We start from the raw sequence: 17,054 nt of genomic DNA, 5'->3' as shown, positions 1-17,054 counted from the left end.
CGAATAGTCGTCCGGATATTTTGCAAGCAACCAGTCTCCTTTCAAGGTTTATGCAGAGTCCAAGCAAGGTTCATTTTGGTGCTGCGAAAAGAGTTTTAAGATACTTGAAGGGAACCTCTTCTCATGGGTTGTTCTATGTTAGCTCAGAAAATTTTAAACTGTATGGTTTTTCTGACAGTGATTGGGCAGGTTCTTTGGATGACCATAAAAGTACTGCAGGATATTTGTTCTTGCTTGGGTCTAGTGCCATATCCTGGAGCTCAAGAAAACAACCATCTATAGCTTTGTTGTCTTCGGAAGCCGAATATATGGCTGTCACTGCAGCAGCTTGTCAAGCAGTTTGGCTCAGACGAATTTTGCAAGATATGAAGATTGAGCAGAAAGAAGCAACAATCATTTTTTGTGATAATCAGTCCACAATTTCGATGGCGAAAAATCCAGTTCATCACCAAATAACAAGACACATTGATATTCGCCATCATTTTATAAGAGAGCAAGTTGCAGAAGGAAGTATTCAGCTAGAGTTTTGCAATACAAGAGAGCAAGTAGCTGATTTGTTTACAAAGGCTCTTACTTTTGAGAAGTTTGCATACCTCAGAGACAAGCTAGGAGTTATGGATTTTTGCATTAAGGAGGAGTATGTTAGAGAGTAATGCAAAGTATCTCTGCACATTATCTATTTTTAGTTAGTGATATTAATTTTCTATTTTAATAAGTCAAGATTTGTTATTTGATTCCCTATTTTCTTGTTGACGTGAGATAATTTGTGTCCACGTAATTTGGGATTTGGTTATACTGTGATTGTATTTAAAGAGCATTTGATGAATGGAAACGTATCCAATTTTTCTCTCACATTTTCTGTGCACACCAGCGGTTTGCTGAAATTCCTCTTAGTTCTTTTTATTTTTTTCAGCAACTCTGTTCTACTCTGTTTTTTCTAACAAGGATATAGTTCAATGGGAGTTGTGTGCATTGTGCCTTGAATTTTTGAACTCCACGGATCCTATTCTAGGGGAAAATAAAACGAATATTATTCTCATCTCGAAGAAGAATACACTAGTGTCTGTCGTAGATTTGCAGTCGATATCCTTATGTAATGTGATTGATAGGTGGTCTGTAAAATGATGGCGAATAGATTAAAATTGATTTTACCCTCTGTAATCTGTGAACGCAAGGTGCATTTATTCCAAATGTGCTCATTATTGATAATGTTATTGTGGCCTATGAATATTTTCATGTAATGAAGCGTAAATCACAGGGGTAAGATGGGTACCTTGCCTTAAAGTTGGATATGTCCAACGCCTATGATCATATTGAATGGGTTTTTTAACAAGCGATGATGGAAAAGCTTGGTTTTGTAGCTGCTAGGATTAAAAAAGTAATGAAAACGGTGACTTCAGTTTTTTATTCTATTGCTCGTGAAGGGGAGTATTTCGACCCTATCTTGCCACAGAGAGGTTTGAGGCTAGGAGGTCCATTGTCTCCTTACCTTTGTGCTCAAGGGTTGTTGGCTATTCTCACAAAGTATGAAAGACAAGGGCTTTTTCATGGTATTAAAATTGCAACTAATGGTTTGTCTGTTTCACATCTGTAATTTGCTTATGACAGCTTATTTTTTGTGCCGGCGTATGTGGCTGAAGCTATGCGGTTGAAACTATCTTTCGGCCAATGTATCAATCTTGTCAAATCAATAGTTTCTTTTAGCTCGAATGTGGTTACGGCAGCTCACGAGCTAATTTGCCAAAATATAGGCATTTAGGAAGTTGTTTCTCATGGAAGCTATCTTGGAATGCCTCCATTATTGGTCGCGATAAAAAGCATATTTTTTAATACATTCTTGATAAGCTGGTGAAGCGGTTGAATAGTTGGAAAGCGAAACTTCTTTTGAAGGCGGGCAAAAATATTTTAATTCGAATGGTAGCTCAAACTATACCCAATTATCTTATGTCTTTATTTTTTTTTTACCAGTAGATATATATCAGAAAATTGAAACTCTATTGAATTCTTTTTATTGGTCTAATATCAGCAGATTGGAATTCGATGACGTAGTTAGAATCGATTATATGCTGCAAAGGGTCAGGGGGGTTTGGTTTTTGCCGAATCAGGAACTTTAATCTTGCTCTTCTTGCGAAACAAGGATGGTGTCTTGTTCATAATGGCTCCTCACTTACAGTTGTGGTTTTAAAAGCTTGTTATTATCCTGATGAGTCTTTTGGGAAGCACAGTTGGGGCGTAATCCTTAGTACCTGTGGTGTAGCATTTTGGAGTCTCGCCCCCTGCTTTATGCAGGCTCTTGCAAAAGGATTGGTAATGGAGATTCGACAATAATAGACTGTGATCCTTGGTTACTTGATTTTGCTAATCCTCAAATTACCACTGACCTCAGTCCTGGTATTCTCTTTTCTCATGTTTTATTGCTGTTTATGAATGTTTCTTTACAATGGAATGAGGCTATGGTTCGGGAACATTTTAATGAAAGAGATGCAAGTTTAATTCTTCAAATACCTTTGCCTTTCAGGCCTTATGAGGATAAATGGGTGTGGGGATATGATCGCAAACGAGCTTAACTGTGGCGAGCGGATATCAGCTTGCGCTGCAATTATCTCAGCCCCTTCTTATGTTTCACGGTAACTTTTTGGTCCCTAATATGGAAAGCGAAGGTCCCGATGAAAGTACAACATTTTTTGCTGGCGGGCTTCCTTTAATTTACTGCCTTGTGCTGTTAACTTGATTTCTCACAGGGTTCATGTGTCGCCGCTTTGTCTGGTTTGTGGGTTGGCTGAACAGAGTACTGTTCATGCTATCATTATGTGTGATTTTGCAAGACAGGTTTGGGTAGTGTAGTAGGTTGGTTGGAGAACTATTATAGATTTGGTTGAGTGGTTTACATGGGTTTCATCATTAGTTAAGTCTGTAAAAGAGGAAGCTTTAATGATGTTATCTCTGAGGAATAAAAAATGAGAAGTAGGCAAGGGCTTGGTGAAAATATCTCCAATTTGATCATCAGTGGATAGAAAATGAATGTTCAACTGACTTGCTGCGTTACGCTCTCGAACAAAATGGTAGTCGAGCTCAATGTGTTTGGTACAAGCATTGAACACTAAATTAGAAGAGAGATGGATGGCACCAATATTGCCACACCATATAATTGGAGGCGTAGGAGTATAAATACCCATTTCTTTAGGGATTGCAACCAAAGAAGTTCAGCTGTGCCATTAGTGAGGGATTCATACTCGCTTTCAGTCGAGGAACGAGCTATAGTAGGTTGCTTCTTAGCTACCCAAGAAACCAAATTGCTACCTAAGTACACAGCAAAGCCATTGGTTGAGCGGTGATCATCCTGGCAGCCACCCTAGTCCCTATTAGCAAAGCATTGAAGCTATGAATTATAATCACTAGAGAGGAATAAACCAAGAGAACTAGTGGCAGCAAGATACTGAAGTAAATGCTTCATAGCTTGCCAATGCACCGTGGTTGGAGCATGCATGAACTGACATAGTTTGTTGACGATGAAAGGTATGTATAGATGTGTCATTGTCACATATTGTAATGCACCCAATGTCTGCCAATATTGGGTGCCATCATCAAGTAGTGACCCATCCAATTTGGACAATGGAGACCGTTGTCATCCCTGTCTGAGAAAGTAAACCAATAATGTATTTCTACTAACTGAGAATTATTCCAAATGAATCCTTATGCACTTCAATACCCAAAAAATATGAGATGTCTCTAAGGTCCTTGATGGAAAATTTCTACTTCAAAGCTTCAATAAATTTGTTAATAACAGAATGAGAACTTTTGTAAGAATAATCGATATAAACTAAAATAAAAACTTTAACGCAGCCTGCATGAACAAATAGTGAATAATCTGCCCTTGAAGAAGTAAAACCAAGGGACAAAAGAAAAGAATTGAGGCCTGCAAACCATGCACGTGGTGGTTGCTTCAAACCATATAGAGATCGAGCTAACTTGCATACATGATAAGGCCGAGTTTTGTCCTCAAAGCCCTTTGGCTGATCCATGAACAATTCAATATCAAGAAAAACATGCAAAAATGCATTAGGTACATCAATTTGGCGAATAAGCCAATTTTGAGTAGAAGCATAAGCAGGAACAAATTGCTTTCACTGTGGGACTAAATGTTTTATGGTAAGCAAGACCCGATTGTTGTTGATTATCCTCGGCCACAAGCCTTGCCTTGTAGCGATCCACACTACCATTTGGTTTTCTTTTGATGCGATAAACCCATTTGCTATCAGTAATAGTAGCATTTAGAGGTCGAGGCATCAAAGTCCATGTATGTGTCTCCATGAGTGCTTGAATTTTTGCCTACATTGCATCCTGCCATTCACTGTAAGACTTAGCTTGTGAATATGTTAAAGGTTCTACCTCAAGATAATATACCTTGGATTGTGGTTTCGTAGGTTTACGGACAGTGATGTGATTGACTTGGTGCTTAGAAAGAGTAGAAGGACGAATTTTCATTGAATGAGTTCGGGTAGGTGATGATTGATTGGTAGAGAGGTCAAGTACAAGGTTGAGACCAGATTCGAAAGAGGGAATTATTTTGAATATTGGTACTGAAGAATACTGAGAATATTGAGAAAAGTATTTGTCGTATTTATGAAGGCAATTGCCATTGTTTATATATAGGCTATTATAACAAAAGGATGAGTAAAAGTTATAGATAACTATGATAATAACAATATATGATAATGATAATGATAATGATAAGAATAATTTAAATAAAAACAAATTTATCTATATCTCTTACAATACTTAGAACTAATTCTAAAGATGAAAATTTATTTAGAAATGAATCTTAATAATAAAAATAATTTCACATGGATTTATCCTAAATACTCTATTTATGAATTCCATAAAACTAAAGTTATGAATGACATGAAAACAAATAGTCATTTCTTTCTATTAAAACATATTATACTCGTGCAAATTCCAATCATAATTTTACATGCTCAACAATCCTTTGAAGAAATTAAAAAGGAAGCAAGCAAACCAAGGATAGGCATACCTTGAAAATGATAGAAAAAGGATGTTTGACATTTATGTTTTTCAGCTTATTTTATCGTACTTGAATTATAACCCTTATCATATTGTCATACCTAAAATTCAATTTGTAACATAAAAATTCCTAAACTATCATTAGTATAACATAAACATTCCTACAACCAATTTTCCGGCAAAGCTCTACCAGAATGCTGATGTGGATAGCACAATTATCAATTATAGTTTTTTTTTTTTTTTTTTTTTTTTTTTTTACCATGTCATTATGCTTAGTCAACTGCATCTCTCTCCCAATTAACATTCTCTCTCCTGTCATATCAGCCCCTCTCTATTTTCAAACTTACGACAGGAACTTAACGCCATATGCGATTTTCCCTTTTTAACCATCCCCTCCAACATGTGCTTCTTTAGTTTCACCTCTCTCTCTTTCTCTTTCTAATCTCTATAGTACAAACATCCATCCTTCACTCTATATTATCCTCAAGTTTTTGCTATGAGCATTCTAAAAAATCAACGAGAGAGAGAGAGAGGGTTATGCCTATGCATGGCGATAGCATCATCGCATCCTGGATCAGACGATGGAAGGCAAAAGGCTGACTCTTTAGTGAATATGGAGATAGAGGAGAGAAGGTTTCAATATTAAAAAGTGAGAGATTGTGCCTATAATCTCCGGGTGGGTTTCTATATGGAGAAGTTATTTTTGTTATTAATGAATCAAACAAATCTAGGATTTCAAATCTCGAATTGGCAATTTTGCATGTTATTCTATTTTGTTTTTGCTTTCCTCTCAGCTGGTTTTGCATTTGTGGGTATGTTTGTTATGTCTGGATTATTTAAAAAGAATCAAAAATTACTTAAAAATATTTATTTTTGAAAATAATTGATTAATCATGTAGATTATGGTGCTTTGTCTTCTTATCCATTTTGCTAGCTATCCTTTTTCACTTATATAGATTTTTGTTTTGAATTCAAACTCAAAGATATTTTTTTTATTCCTTTAAACATTTTGCACTTGATGATTTTAATTAACATTTATAGCCCTTTTTTTATGATTTTCAATTTATAGGTCTCTTTATTTTATGTTAATAATTTTTTGATGATTGCCATTATTAATATAAGGCAAAAATAATTTTATTTTTATTTTCTAATCATTTGTTCATTTATTTTTTGTGTTTAAAAAAAATAATAAAATGAACATCTCAAGCTCCAAATCCACCAATTCACTGTGGCGTCCATGATAAAGGAAGAGAGACGTGTTTGTATTGAAGGAGAGGCTTTTTCCAGTAAATAAATTCATAAAAAATATCCATGTGTCGCTTATGTAGCATTCTGGCTAATATAAAGGGATAAAATCGTCCTTAGGCATTTTAGTATTACACACATTGAAATTTGAGTTTTTTCAAGTTACATATTCTAACTCCCTAATATTTTTGTGTCATGAACAGTGATTTATGAGACTATGAATAGTATCATCCGACCAAAAATCAGTATTTTTTTTGGCCCCAAAATATTTTTGTTCATAATTAATGTTTTTGTTAATTATTTTGGTCCGCGCATGCATTATTTTGGTGGAAAATAAGTTATGAATTTATTTGGAGAAATTAAGCAATAATGAATAGTGTTTCGGGGTATTTTTAAAAATTAAAAAAATTGGAGAATTAGAAATATTGACTAAAAATTAATAACAAATTTTGTAGAGGAAAAGATAATTATTGAGAGTTGTTGTAGGATGAGATATTAGCAATTACATCAAATAGTTGGAGATTAAATCTCAACCCTCTTCTCCTCTTTTCTTGTTTTTGATTTATTACTTTAGCTTTACTCTTGATTAGAATAAGGAGAGCCTTCCAAGCAAGATAAAGGAAAAGCCAAGGGTTATAATTGAAATTAAAGCTTTCTAAAGCTTGTTTTTAATTTATTGCTTTAGCTTTACTCTTGATTAGAAGAAGGAGAGCCTTCTAAGCAAGATAAAGGAAAAGTCAAGGGTTATAGTTGAAATTAAAGCTTTCTAAAGCTTATTGAAGGTTAGTGCTTACCAATTTCATCTCCCCTTTCTTTTTCTTTGAATTTCAATTTCTAGGTTTTGTGAGAAATTTTGTGTGAATTAGCCCTAAATTGTTGTTTTCTAAGTGAATTAATGTTCTCTTGGGTGATTATGTAAGATAGGTGAATGATTAATTGCATGAAAGAACTCCCCCTCCCTTTTCTCCTATGAGTGGCCGAACCACTTTGGTGGTTGAGGTTGATGTTTTTCTTGCTTTCTCATCTTAGTAATTCTCTTTTAATGATGATAGATAGGTGTTTAAAATATGGTAGAATTATCTTGCATGAATTCCTTAGTTTAGTATTTTTGCTAAGACTTAAACTTGAGACATATGGGGATCTTTGTAACGCCTCATTTTTTATGTCTGAAATAATAAGTTACCGGTCTGTGAATAATAGTACCGGTTCAGAAATTAGTATTATTTGGTCTGAAAAAATTATTATTTATGTGTCATATTTTAGTTAATATTTTTGGATTATGCATACATGATTTTTATGGGTAGAAAATAAGTAATGAATATTTTTTGAGAATTTAGATAATTAGTGAATAGTGAATTATGGTGTTATATTAATTAAGGAAATTTGAGGAATTATTTTTATGGAGTAAATGTGAGAATTTTGTTTAGAAAAATAGTATTTTGAAGGAATTTAATTGGACAATATTTTTAGCTATTAGATGAGATTACTATTGACTTAATCTTAGCCATACAATTGTGGAAAAAGACCTAAATACCCTTTGATCATGTTCTAAGGTCAACTCCAATAATTGAGCAACCACTTTTTTTTCTTCTTCTTCGTCTCTTCAACATGAACTTCCTCTCCTCCTTCTCTTTGTTTTTCTCCACTTCCTACTTAGCTAAATTCACCAAATCTTTTCCATCCAACCTGATTTAAGTAATAAATCCTAGAGAATTAAGGTTGAGAATTGGTTTTTGGTGACTTATTTCAAGAAATTTGGAGATTCTCTACTTGAGCCAAAGGTTGGGGAAACCTTCTACCAAGGTGTAAGGCAAAGCTAAGGCTTAGGAAACTTTAATCCAAGCTTGTTTTTAAGGTTAGTGTTCATAAATACAGTTACCTTGTTTCAATTTTTGATTTTGTGAATTTATGCTATTATGTGTATACTTGGAGATTTTGTATGAAATGATTGAATTGTTGAAATTTGGTTGTATAAACATGCTCTTGGGTAATGTTTGATTATTATTTAGTATGTGGTAGAAATCTCTATCTTGTATCTTTGTCTTTCATGTTCTTTTTCATTATTAAAGTAAGCTGAAACTCGAAAAATGTCTATGATTGTATAGACCTTTGTTATAAATGTCAATGTATGTTGAAATCGCATGACTCTATGATTGTAAATGATTTTATGAAATTTGTGTTTTAAGTTGCCATCGCAACTTTGGTAAGTATGTGAATTATGAGCACCACTGAGTTTATACTCAGCGCATTGATTTTATCACGCGTAGGTTGAAGACCGTAATTGCTGCTTGAAAATCAGAAGAGTAGTATCAGAGCAGAAGTGACTATTTTGGTAGTAGTGTATTGAGATTTATGTAATTAAGAATTATGGCACGTATAATTATTATATTTTCGGAGATTATGTTATTTGAATTATAACTAAAGCATGTAATTATCAATTATGTTGGTGTATATAAATTTGGAGATAAGCATAAGATTTATTAAATGATTTAATGTAAAATATTTTAAGATAGTTGGTATGATTAGTTTATTAAGCCTTGATATTTATAATGAATGCAATTAATTAATGAATATTAAATGCTATTGAGGATTTATACAGTTATGAAGATATAGAAGTGTTTTTTGTGCTATGATGATTATTTGGAGATTTTGGGAGTTTGGAGTTTAATTGGGAGTGTTTTGTATTCACATGTTTGGCGAGCTCAGTTTTTAAAGGAAAATTTTTACAGTATTTCTGTAGAATTTTTCCCAATCTATGAGATTAAAAAAAAAAAAAAAAAGAATGAAAACAAAATGAAATGATTATATGAAAAAAAATTATTACTAGCTAAACTTGTGAATACTCAATTACTTCTAATTCATAATCTAATTTCTTATGATTTATAAGTTAAGTTAGGACAGTGTCTCCAGCACAGAATGTTGCATCCGCCGTCAGGTCTCTAGGGACTGGGCAGTGGGTGTTACATTTAGTGGTATCAGATCATCGGTTTAGGCGGTTCTAGGATATCTGTAGAATTTTTCCCAATCTATGAGATTAAAAAAAATGAATGAAAATGAAATGAAATGATTATATGAATAAAAAATTATTACTTGTTAAACTTGTGAATACTCAATTACTTTTAATTCATAATCTAATTTCTTTTGATTTATAAGTTAAGTTAGGACGATGTCTCCGGCACCGAATGTTGCATCCGCCATTGGGTCTCTCGAGATTGGGTGGTGGGTGTTACAATCTTGTGCTAAGTAGCCAAATTGATGTATGTTTGTGTGCTTGGGTAAATATGAATAATGTATGAATGGTTGGATTGATTGAAAGAAGCCCCCTACCTCTCTCTCTCTCCCTTGTTGGCCGAACCACCCTAGGGTGGTAAGACATATGTTTTATCCTTTTTAATATATGATTAAGCCTGTAATTCCATCCTAGATACAAGTTTAAAATGTTTGTAAGCTTGCTTTGTATAAATGCTATGTTTTGGTAATTCATGAGAATTTGGGGCTTTTACATGTAAAGTGCGTAATTGGTAAATTGATGATATGTATGTGCTATTGAGACCAAATAGATGTTGTTAGAATATTTAAAACACGAAAATAAACTTCCTTTCATTTGGTACTTTGTTTGGCCGAACTAGGCAATGTATGCACCTATGTTTGTTTTGCTTTTCAAGTGACAATTCTCCTTTAAATTATGATATTAAGCAAATGACTAAGAGTTGGTAATAATGCTTTGCTTAAATCCTTAAGAATGTAAATTTTTTTATTACTTAAGTCAAAAGGATTTTGGGGATTTGAATGAGAATATGCTTGCCTTATGTATATTTGTGCTTCTTCAAGTATAATAATGTTTTGGATAAATTGTATGTGAATTACGAAAGGTTGCATGATGAGAATTACACTTATGACTTATGATTTCCTATGACATGAAATGTTAGAATTTTAAGTAAATTCTAGGATATATGCATGCTTAGTGTATAATCATGCATATGAGGAGTGCATGACTTGTATGATGAGAATTTTCTTTATGTCATGTAATTTCCTATCACAAGATTTTATGATAAAATATATACTTTATAGATTTAACAAGTATTCAGCTAAGAAATCTTTATGAAATGGTGCATATAAGATGAACATAAAGTTTTATGAGAAATTATATAACTTAAGAAAGAAAGTAAGATTTTTGGGTTCTTAATATATTTGGTATGAATTTGATGCTTAATTAAGATTGATTTTGTTTCTAAGTATGCTCTACATATTAATGTAACTCTAATTATTTAGATATAGCTATAATCATATACTTGGCATGTGACCGCTCTCTATATAAGCGAACGCATTTTATCTACTTCTATTGGCTTTTAAGCTCTCTATCTCTGCTTCTATAATCTTGTCTGCTTCTTATTCTACTAAGTGTATATGAGCCTCACAAGTTAAAAATGGAAGATAATGTTTTAATATGGTAACACTATGTAATAGACGCATTTATAAGTTTATATATTATGCTTTTGACATAAGTGATTAGATTTTGGCTATTTATGTATTAAATGTTTTTACCAGTTATCCCATGCTTTAGTTTATAAGTATGCATGCATGCTTTAAATGATGAATTATGACTTAATAATAGGAATCTATGATGTAATATGTTTAACACGGATATATGCAAAATATCTGCTTTATGCATTATTATTATCCTATGATGATTGAATGTTATTATTTATGTATGTTTCAAGGGCGGAGGAAGGGGGGGACTGGGGGAGTTCGAGCCTTCCCAAATTTTTAAAAAAAAAAAAATAACTTTTATCTATAAATAATACAAAAGAATTTTTTTTCCCTTGATTTGGCCCCCTTTAATTTTGAAAATTTCCTTTAACCCCATTTAGTTTTGGAGTCTGGCTCCGCCCCTCGTATATTTGTTGCCATCGCAATCTATGGATGCATGAAATTTATAAGCACTAATGAATTTTATACCCAGGCATTGATATTTATCACACGCAAGTTATAGACCATGGGTGCTGATAGAAGACTAAAATCAGCAATAGAGTTGAGGAGCTATTTTGGTAATTTTATATTTATTGCTTAGTTATGTATTCTAAATTATGGCAGGTATACATTAGGTCAACGGTAATCTTTGGATGCATGAAATTTATAAGCAGCAATGAATTTGATACTCAGTGAGTTGATATTTATCGAATGGTTATAGACCGAGGGTGCTGATAGAAAACTAGAATCAGCATCAAAGTGAAGCTATTTTGGTAGTTTTAGATTTATTGCTTAGTTATGTATTTTGAAGTATGACATGTATAGATCATGTCAATTGGAGTTGTATTCCATTTGAAGGATGTGTATTAAGTTTATATTCTCAAGCATGTATGATAATTAAATTTATGGAGCTTATGTATGCTTAAGTTTAATTAAATTTAAGATATCCATGTATGAATACTTATAAGAAATATATGAATATTGATGATGTATGAGATGCATTGATGTTGAAGTCGATAGTTTAGATTGATATTGGATTTTAATGGATATATGTTAAGGTTGGTAAATTAGAAGTGTTTTTATTTCACAGGGTTTAATTAAGTCCAGGTTTCAGGCAAACTCTTGTAATTTTTCAGCAGAATTTCTCAAATTATTTAATTATAGACTTGCTAGAATTGGCCACTTGTAACATATGTAATTCACATCTTTATATTTAAATTTGATTTGTATGCTAGGTTGGTTTCCTCTAACACTGAATGTGGCATCCGCCGCCTAATCCTCCGGCATTGGGCGGCGGGTGTTACACAAATTGAAATTGAAACCCTATTAAAACCTATACTCATATACTTTAGGTCCTTCTAATGAAATTAACCCTGAAATTTACTAATGAGATTTCATTTTAATTTGTTTTTTCCTCCATTTCTAATAAATTTCATCATTCCTGATAAGGATCTGTACCCTAACTTCACCCCAAAAACTAACTCACAGGGGAAGGATTGAACACAGCCTTATACACCAGCCCAGGATGTACTCCGCAGACGATGTGGAACCCCATGAGACACCGACCCTACGAAGCCAGAGCTCTGATACCAAATGATAAAGATCTGGACCCCTAACTTCACCCCAAAAGCTAGCTCATAGAGAAAGGACTGAACCCAGCCTTATACACTAGCCCAGAATGTAATCCGCGGACGATGTGGGACGCATCAATTCCCAATAACACAAATTGCATAATCTGCCTATTTATGAATTCTCAATCTCACCTCAAAACACTCGTTTAATGTATTGAATTCCATAAAACTAAATTATGAAAAGAAAACACAGCCATTCCTTTCTATGAACACATATTATAATCATGCATATTTCAATCAAAATTTTACATGCTCAACAAGGCTAGGCATACCTTGAAAGTGATACAAAAAGATGTTTGACATTTCTGTTTTTCCTTCAAAATATGCAAATAAATTTGACAATGTAAAGCTACTCATCAACTACCAGCAACAATGAAGAATTGCACGTTAAAAACTTATCTTAACTGTGATCCATGTGGACTGTAGCTAAACCTGCAATATCTAAATTAAAAATTAAATAAAAAAATGAATAAAAATAAGCAGATTTTTACTATGCCTTTGGTAAAGAATGTTAAAATATTCTTAATCTTAGATTATGTTCAATGACTAGCAATGAACCATAATATAATGCAATTAAAGACATTTCTAGTATAATATTGATAAAACGTCATGAAATCTACTCGAAGACATTTCTAGTATAATATTTACACTAAATTATAATAGAAACGTCTTCGAGTAGATTTCATGACGTTTTATCACGACTCAGCAAACATAGCCTTAAGGCGATGTTTGATTCACCTTGGAATGGAATAGGAAGAAAAATGAATGCCTAAATTTAAAGAATCCTATTCCACATTTACATCTTAAAAAAATTATATATTTATTAGTTATATTAAGAATTATACTTTAAAATAGGTATCATTTCAAATAAAAATTCAAGTAATTCATATATAGAAATATCAAAAAAAAAAAAAAAAAGTATTACTTGTGAACAAATACATATATGGAATGAGCAACCCGAATTACACTCCAAGAACTACATCCTAAATCCAGAGCTACCCGAACATGGAATGAGCAGCACTATTATCCAACCAGGTTTAGCTTCTACTAGGACAGTGAGAAGCTTTTCCAAATAAAATTAGAATGTCATTTACAAGCAAAGAAATATTCAAAGAAACCACCACAATTATGGGGCTTGACTAACAGGAATTTGCTCTTGTAACTATTATACATAAGCGACACAAAAATTTGTAACTAAGCTTTGTAGAATTGATTAAACGAAGAAGCAGGGGAAGCTAGTTTCTTAAATATCAGAAAAAAGTGCAATAGAAAGAGAATTCCGAATAATCAAAAAAGCAATAACAACACAGCAATCAGAATCAAATGTTAACCAGTTCGCTGGGTAAAAGTAAACTTGCTGTGGATTGCATGTACATGCTAATGCGTTGATGCCATTCCCATCTGCACCGTAGACAATCTAAAATACTAAAGTATTATATGTATGTAGTTCACAATTTGGCAGTATAGTTCACCTAAAAACTTGTAGAGAACTTATTGAATATGTCTCATGATCCTGACATGTAAGTGTAACGAGTCTGAGCTCCAATAATAAGCTCAACAAGTTTGCCTGCACAATCAACAGATATTTGTAAGTAATTTAAATCTTTAAAAATTAATTCGATTAAGAAAAAGAGACATGAATATAACATGGAAAAATTTTGAACTGAAGAGAATATACAAAACACACCGGTCAGAAGGCCAACAAGAGGTACAGGTTCCAGTAGTTTCTCAGTTCTTTCAAGTTTTTGTCTGCAATGATTAACAAGTATTATTTTCTTTCTTGGATAACTTATAATGGAAAAGATTCCAACTATGAAACTGTAACAGAACTTGTCACAAAAAAAAAAAAGTACATACCTGGTATACTTGCTAAAGAATGGATCTCTCATTACATAAAGCGCCCATAGCAATTTTCTCCTTTTTAACTGATTCAAACATAAAATCACTACCTATTGAGTATCAAATCTATCAACTAATGAGTAGATTGCAAGATACAGCCCTGAATTAATGAGCTGGATGCATTAGAAAATTGCAGGATAAAATCTGGCACAACTCTAACCTCATCCTTTTCGGAGTCAGTGAGACCAAATTGTTGCTGTTTTCCACTGTGGCTTGATTTTGTAACTTGTGTTATGAAGCCTACTCCAATAAAGTCCATAGCCAGAGAAACAAACCATGGGGTCCATGACCAAATTCCATATTTTCTGATAAACAAGACATAAATTAGAGGTCTTGTGATAAAAAGAACCTCTCCCATGACAAATAGTGCTCCATGAAACCCTTTCTCAGACAATAATGTAGAAAGTGTCATCCTCTCAACCATTGGAGCTGTAAAGATATAATTGTGAGTGTTAATGGCACTGATCAAGGAAACAAAAGAAATTCTTTAAGATCAGAATAAGTATTTACATGGAGGCTCCATAATTGCCTGCTGATGTTGAACTCTGCATAACCATACTGGGTCAGATACCATCCGAGCATTTTCTCCAAACCTGCTCAACGCTGACAATGCCCTTCCTTCTAGATTCCATGGATTCTGTCCATTAACATCTCTGTAATAACCAGGTCCATGGTGGCTTCCAGGTTTTGAGAAACCCCCAGTAGCATGCTGAGAAGAAAAGTTCAAGTGCTTTTCATTATTTGGTGTCTCTCCTCCATGCAGAAGCATTTTATATCCACTGTTCCGGAATGAAGCCAACCTAACTAACACCCTGACCATAATAATATTCAATCGCTATGCATGAAATTGTCTAAAATGCATAAAATAGCAAGATACACTCGTTTAAAAAGACAGCTTACTTTATTGCTTCTGTAACAGCTATGAAATTCCATTTCTTATCTTCACCATAATAATGTTGTGCCGCAACTTCAACAAGTGTTTCTAAGTCCTTTATCGCAGATATGCACAATGAATAAGGGAAAGAATAAGGCTCTACAGAGCCTGACTGCATCTGGGTTGGAGTTGTATCAATTATATGCTCATTGATTGCAGTGACTACGCCCAAGATAGCAGTTACTGCAGAGAATGACTAAATTGCTCAATTCGACAATTCAGACAATAGAAGAGTATGAAGAGATACACTATTGTGTTTATTGGCTAGGAAGGAAAGTGGAAACTGAAAGCAATTAAAATTTGAAATTTAAAATTCTTAATTTTTTGGAATCAAAAACGCAACAAAATTACATTCAACAAACCCAACAGAACTGAAAAAATAGAAAAAATGAAATTAACATATCAAATTTAATAATTATTTTCCCAGCAATTTTCATAATTCTTATAAAAAAATATGAAAAGGAAATGAAAAACCCCATCAAATCCTTAGTTCAACAGAAGAAGCCAAATGTTACCAAAGTTTCACAAAACCTGCTTCTGGTCCTATTTCTGAAGCAGAAAACCTCTCAGGAAGAAGCCATGTCAATCCCTGCATAAAAATTCCCAATACCCATATCAGATATCACTCATACATAGACATACAAATAAAATTCCATAACAATTCATAACTTTAACATTTCAACCAACTGAATAGAAAGTCCAAATACTAAAAGCAATAACTAAATGTTTGATAGATTTGTTCATACATTGGCAAGAGATTCAAGCGAGTGCACGTATTCTTTATTTCTTCTAACCCATCTTTTATAAGCCTCCATGGTTTCAATATCTCTATTGAAAATAAGAAAAACAGTAAGAGAGACTCAGCTCTCCTCCAAATCCCAGAATCCAAATGCAAAATCCCAGCCCACTAGACGACGCCTCTTTGGTTGGTGTTTCTGGATCAAACCTAGAATACAAAATACAGAGGAAAAGATACAGTCTCTGTTAATTGGAATACAGAGCTCGATATGAAGAGGTGTAGATGTGAACATGAATGCTTTGCGAAAATGGGAGTTGCTGGAGAGGAAGTAACAAATTAAGGGAGGAAGGTCATGGTGATGTGTATTTTTTTTTCTTTTGTGATGAAATGAAGCTGCTTATTTTAACCGTTCATCAAGTGACGGGCCCTTGATGTTAAAATTGTGTATTTTATGTGGCGCAGTAAACTTTTAACTTGTCTATTTGACCATAGGATCCACATGTCACCGTCTAGGTGTATGGTTGAGATCTTGTGTTAACTTGAAAGATAGTCATTATTGTGACAAATGAGACCATATATCCAATTTGCGCACCCCAATGATTACGTAATTGTATGCAGGGCCCGTTTGAACCGCAACCGAACCTGGATTGGAATGGATTTGGGTGAACGAAGAACTGCCCCAAAATGGGTGGTTCAAAAATTTGTAACAGAGACGACATTTTACGGACCGGTTAAAGTTTTTAATGCTATAAAACATAACGGAAGTTGAACTTGGGTGTTCAATCTGGTCTTTGAAAAATTTTTGGCTATTAAGTCCATTTCAACTGTGAATAGGCAGGTACAGCCAATAATACATTTGAAAGTTGAGAAATTTATTACGTTCTCACTAAGTTTATGCAGCAAAAAACACGGTCCTATTTTCTAAAATTTTCATTAATTTTTTCCAAAAAAGATGCGTGTGACTCCGAAATCAATTCTCAATAATTTTATTTTGAAAAAAAAATACACTTAATAATTATAAAAATTAAACGGATAATAAAAATAGAAATAATGTTGCGTAGAAAATATTCAATGTCCTTCTAAAAAGAGAATAAAATGGGATTTTATAATTAGA

General features: G+C 33.3%; 1 protein-coding gene and 1 long non-coding RNA gene across 3 annotated transcripts; one reads left to right on the top strand and one right to left on the bottom strand.

The window, feature by feature from the left end:
• The first annotated feature begins 5,375 nt into the window (after window positions 1-5,375).
• LOC149493180 (uncharacterized) lies at window positions 5,376-8,845 on the top strand. The gene is made up of 2 exons (XR_016318446.1): window positions 5,376-5,698; window positions 8,535-8,845. It is a non-coding gene; the product is annotated as an uncharacterized LOC149493180 (long non-coding RNA).
• A 4,736-nt stretch (window positions 8,846-13,581) lies between these two features.
• On the bottom strand, window positions 13,582-16,339 carry LOC105641061 (peroxisome biogenesis protein 16). 2 transcript variants are annotated; one of them, XM_012225511.4, is made up of 8 exons: window positions 15,948-16,339; window positions 15,733-15,790; window positions 15,168-15,384; window positions 14,778-15,079; window positions 14,428-14,696; window positions 14,226-14,293; window positions 14,056-14,117; window positions 13,582-13,935 (listed from the first exon to the last, which is right to left on the bottom strand). In XM_012225511.4, exons 1-8 carry the CDS (start codon window positions 16,014-16,016, stop codon window positions 13,874-13,876), a joined length of 1,107 nt encoding a protein of 368 aa, XP_012080901.1. In that variant the 5' UTR covers window positions 16,017-16,339; the 3' UTR covers window positions 13,582-13,873. The 2 variants fall into 2 exon arrangements, with proteins under 2 accessions (XP_012080901.1, XP_037497423.1); XM_037641495.2 differs by lacking the exon at window positions 15,948-16,339 and having other exon boundaries at window positions 15,717-15,790.
• Between the last annotated feature and the right edge of the window lie 715 nt (window positions 16,340-17,054).

This window comes from Jatropha curcas, chromosome 10 (assembly GCF_041381405.1).
Source record: "Jatropha curcas cultivar XTBG-Jc1 chromosome 10, XTBG_Jcur_1.0, whole genome shotgun sequence".
Classification (NCBI taxonomy): Eukaryota; Viridiplantae; Streptophyta; class Magnoliopsida; order Malpighiales; family Euphorbiaceae; genus Jatropha; species Jatropha curcas.
Note: the sequence above shows the minus strand (reverse complement) of the source record. Positions and strands in the feature narration are given on the sequence as shown.

Excerpts from the sequence above, each read along its gene's own strand:
- LOC105641061 (XM_012225511.4), bottom strand. The coding sequence starts at position 16,016 with ATGGAGGCTTATAAAAGATGGGTTAGAAGAAATAAAGAATACGTGCAC. Across the intron at positions 15,791-15,947 it reads CGCTTGAATCTCTTGCCAAT|GGATTGACATGGCTTCTTCC; the intron begins GTATGAACAAAT and ends ATTTTTATGCAG. Across the intron at positions 14,118-14,225 it reads TTCTTTAGCAAGTATACCAG|ACAAAAACTTGAAAGAACTG; the intron begins GTATGTACTTTT and ends TAATCATTGCAG.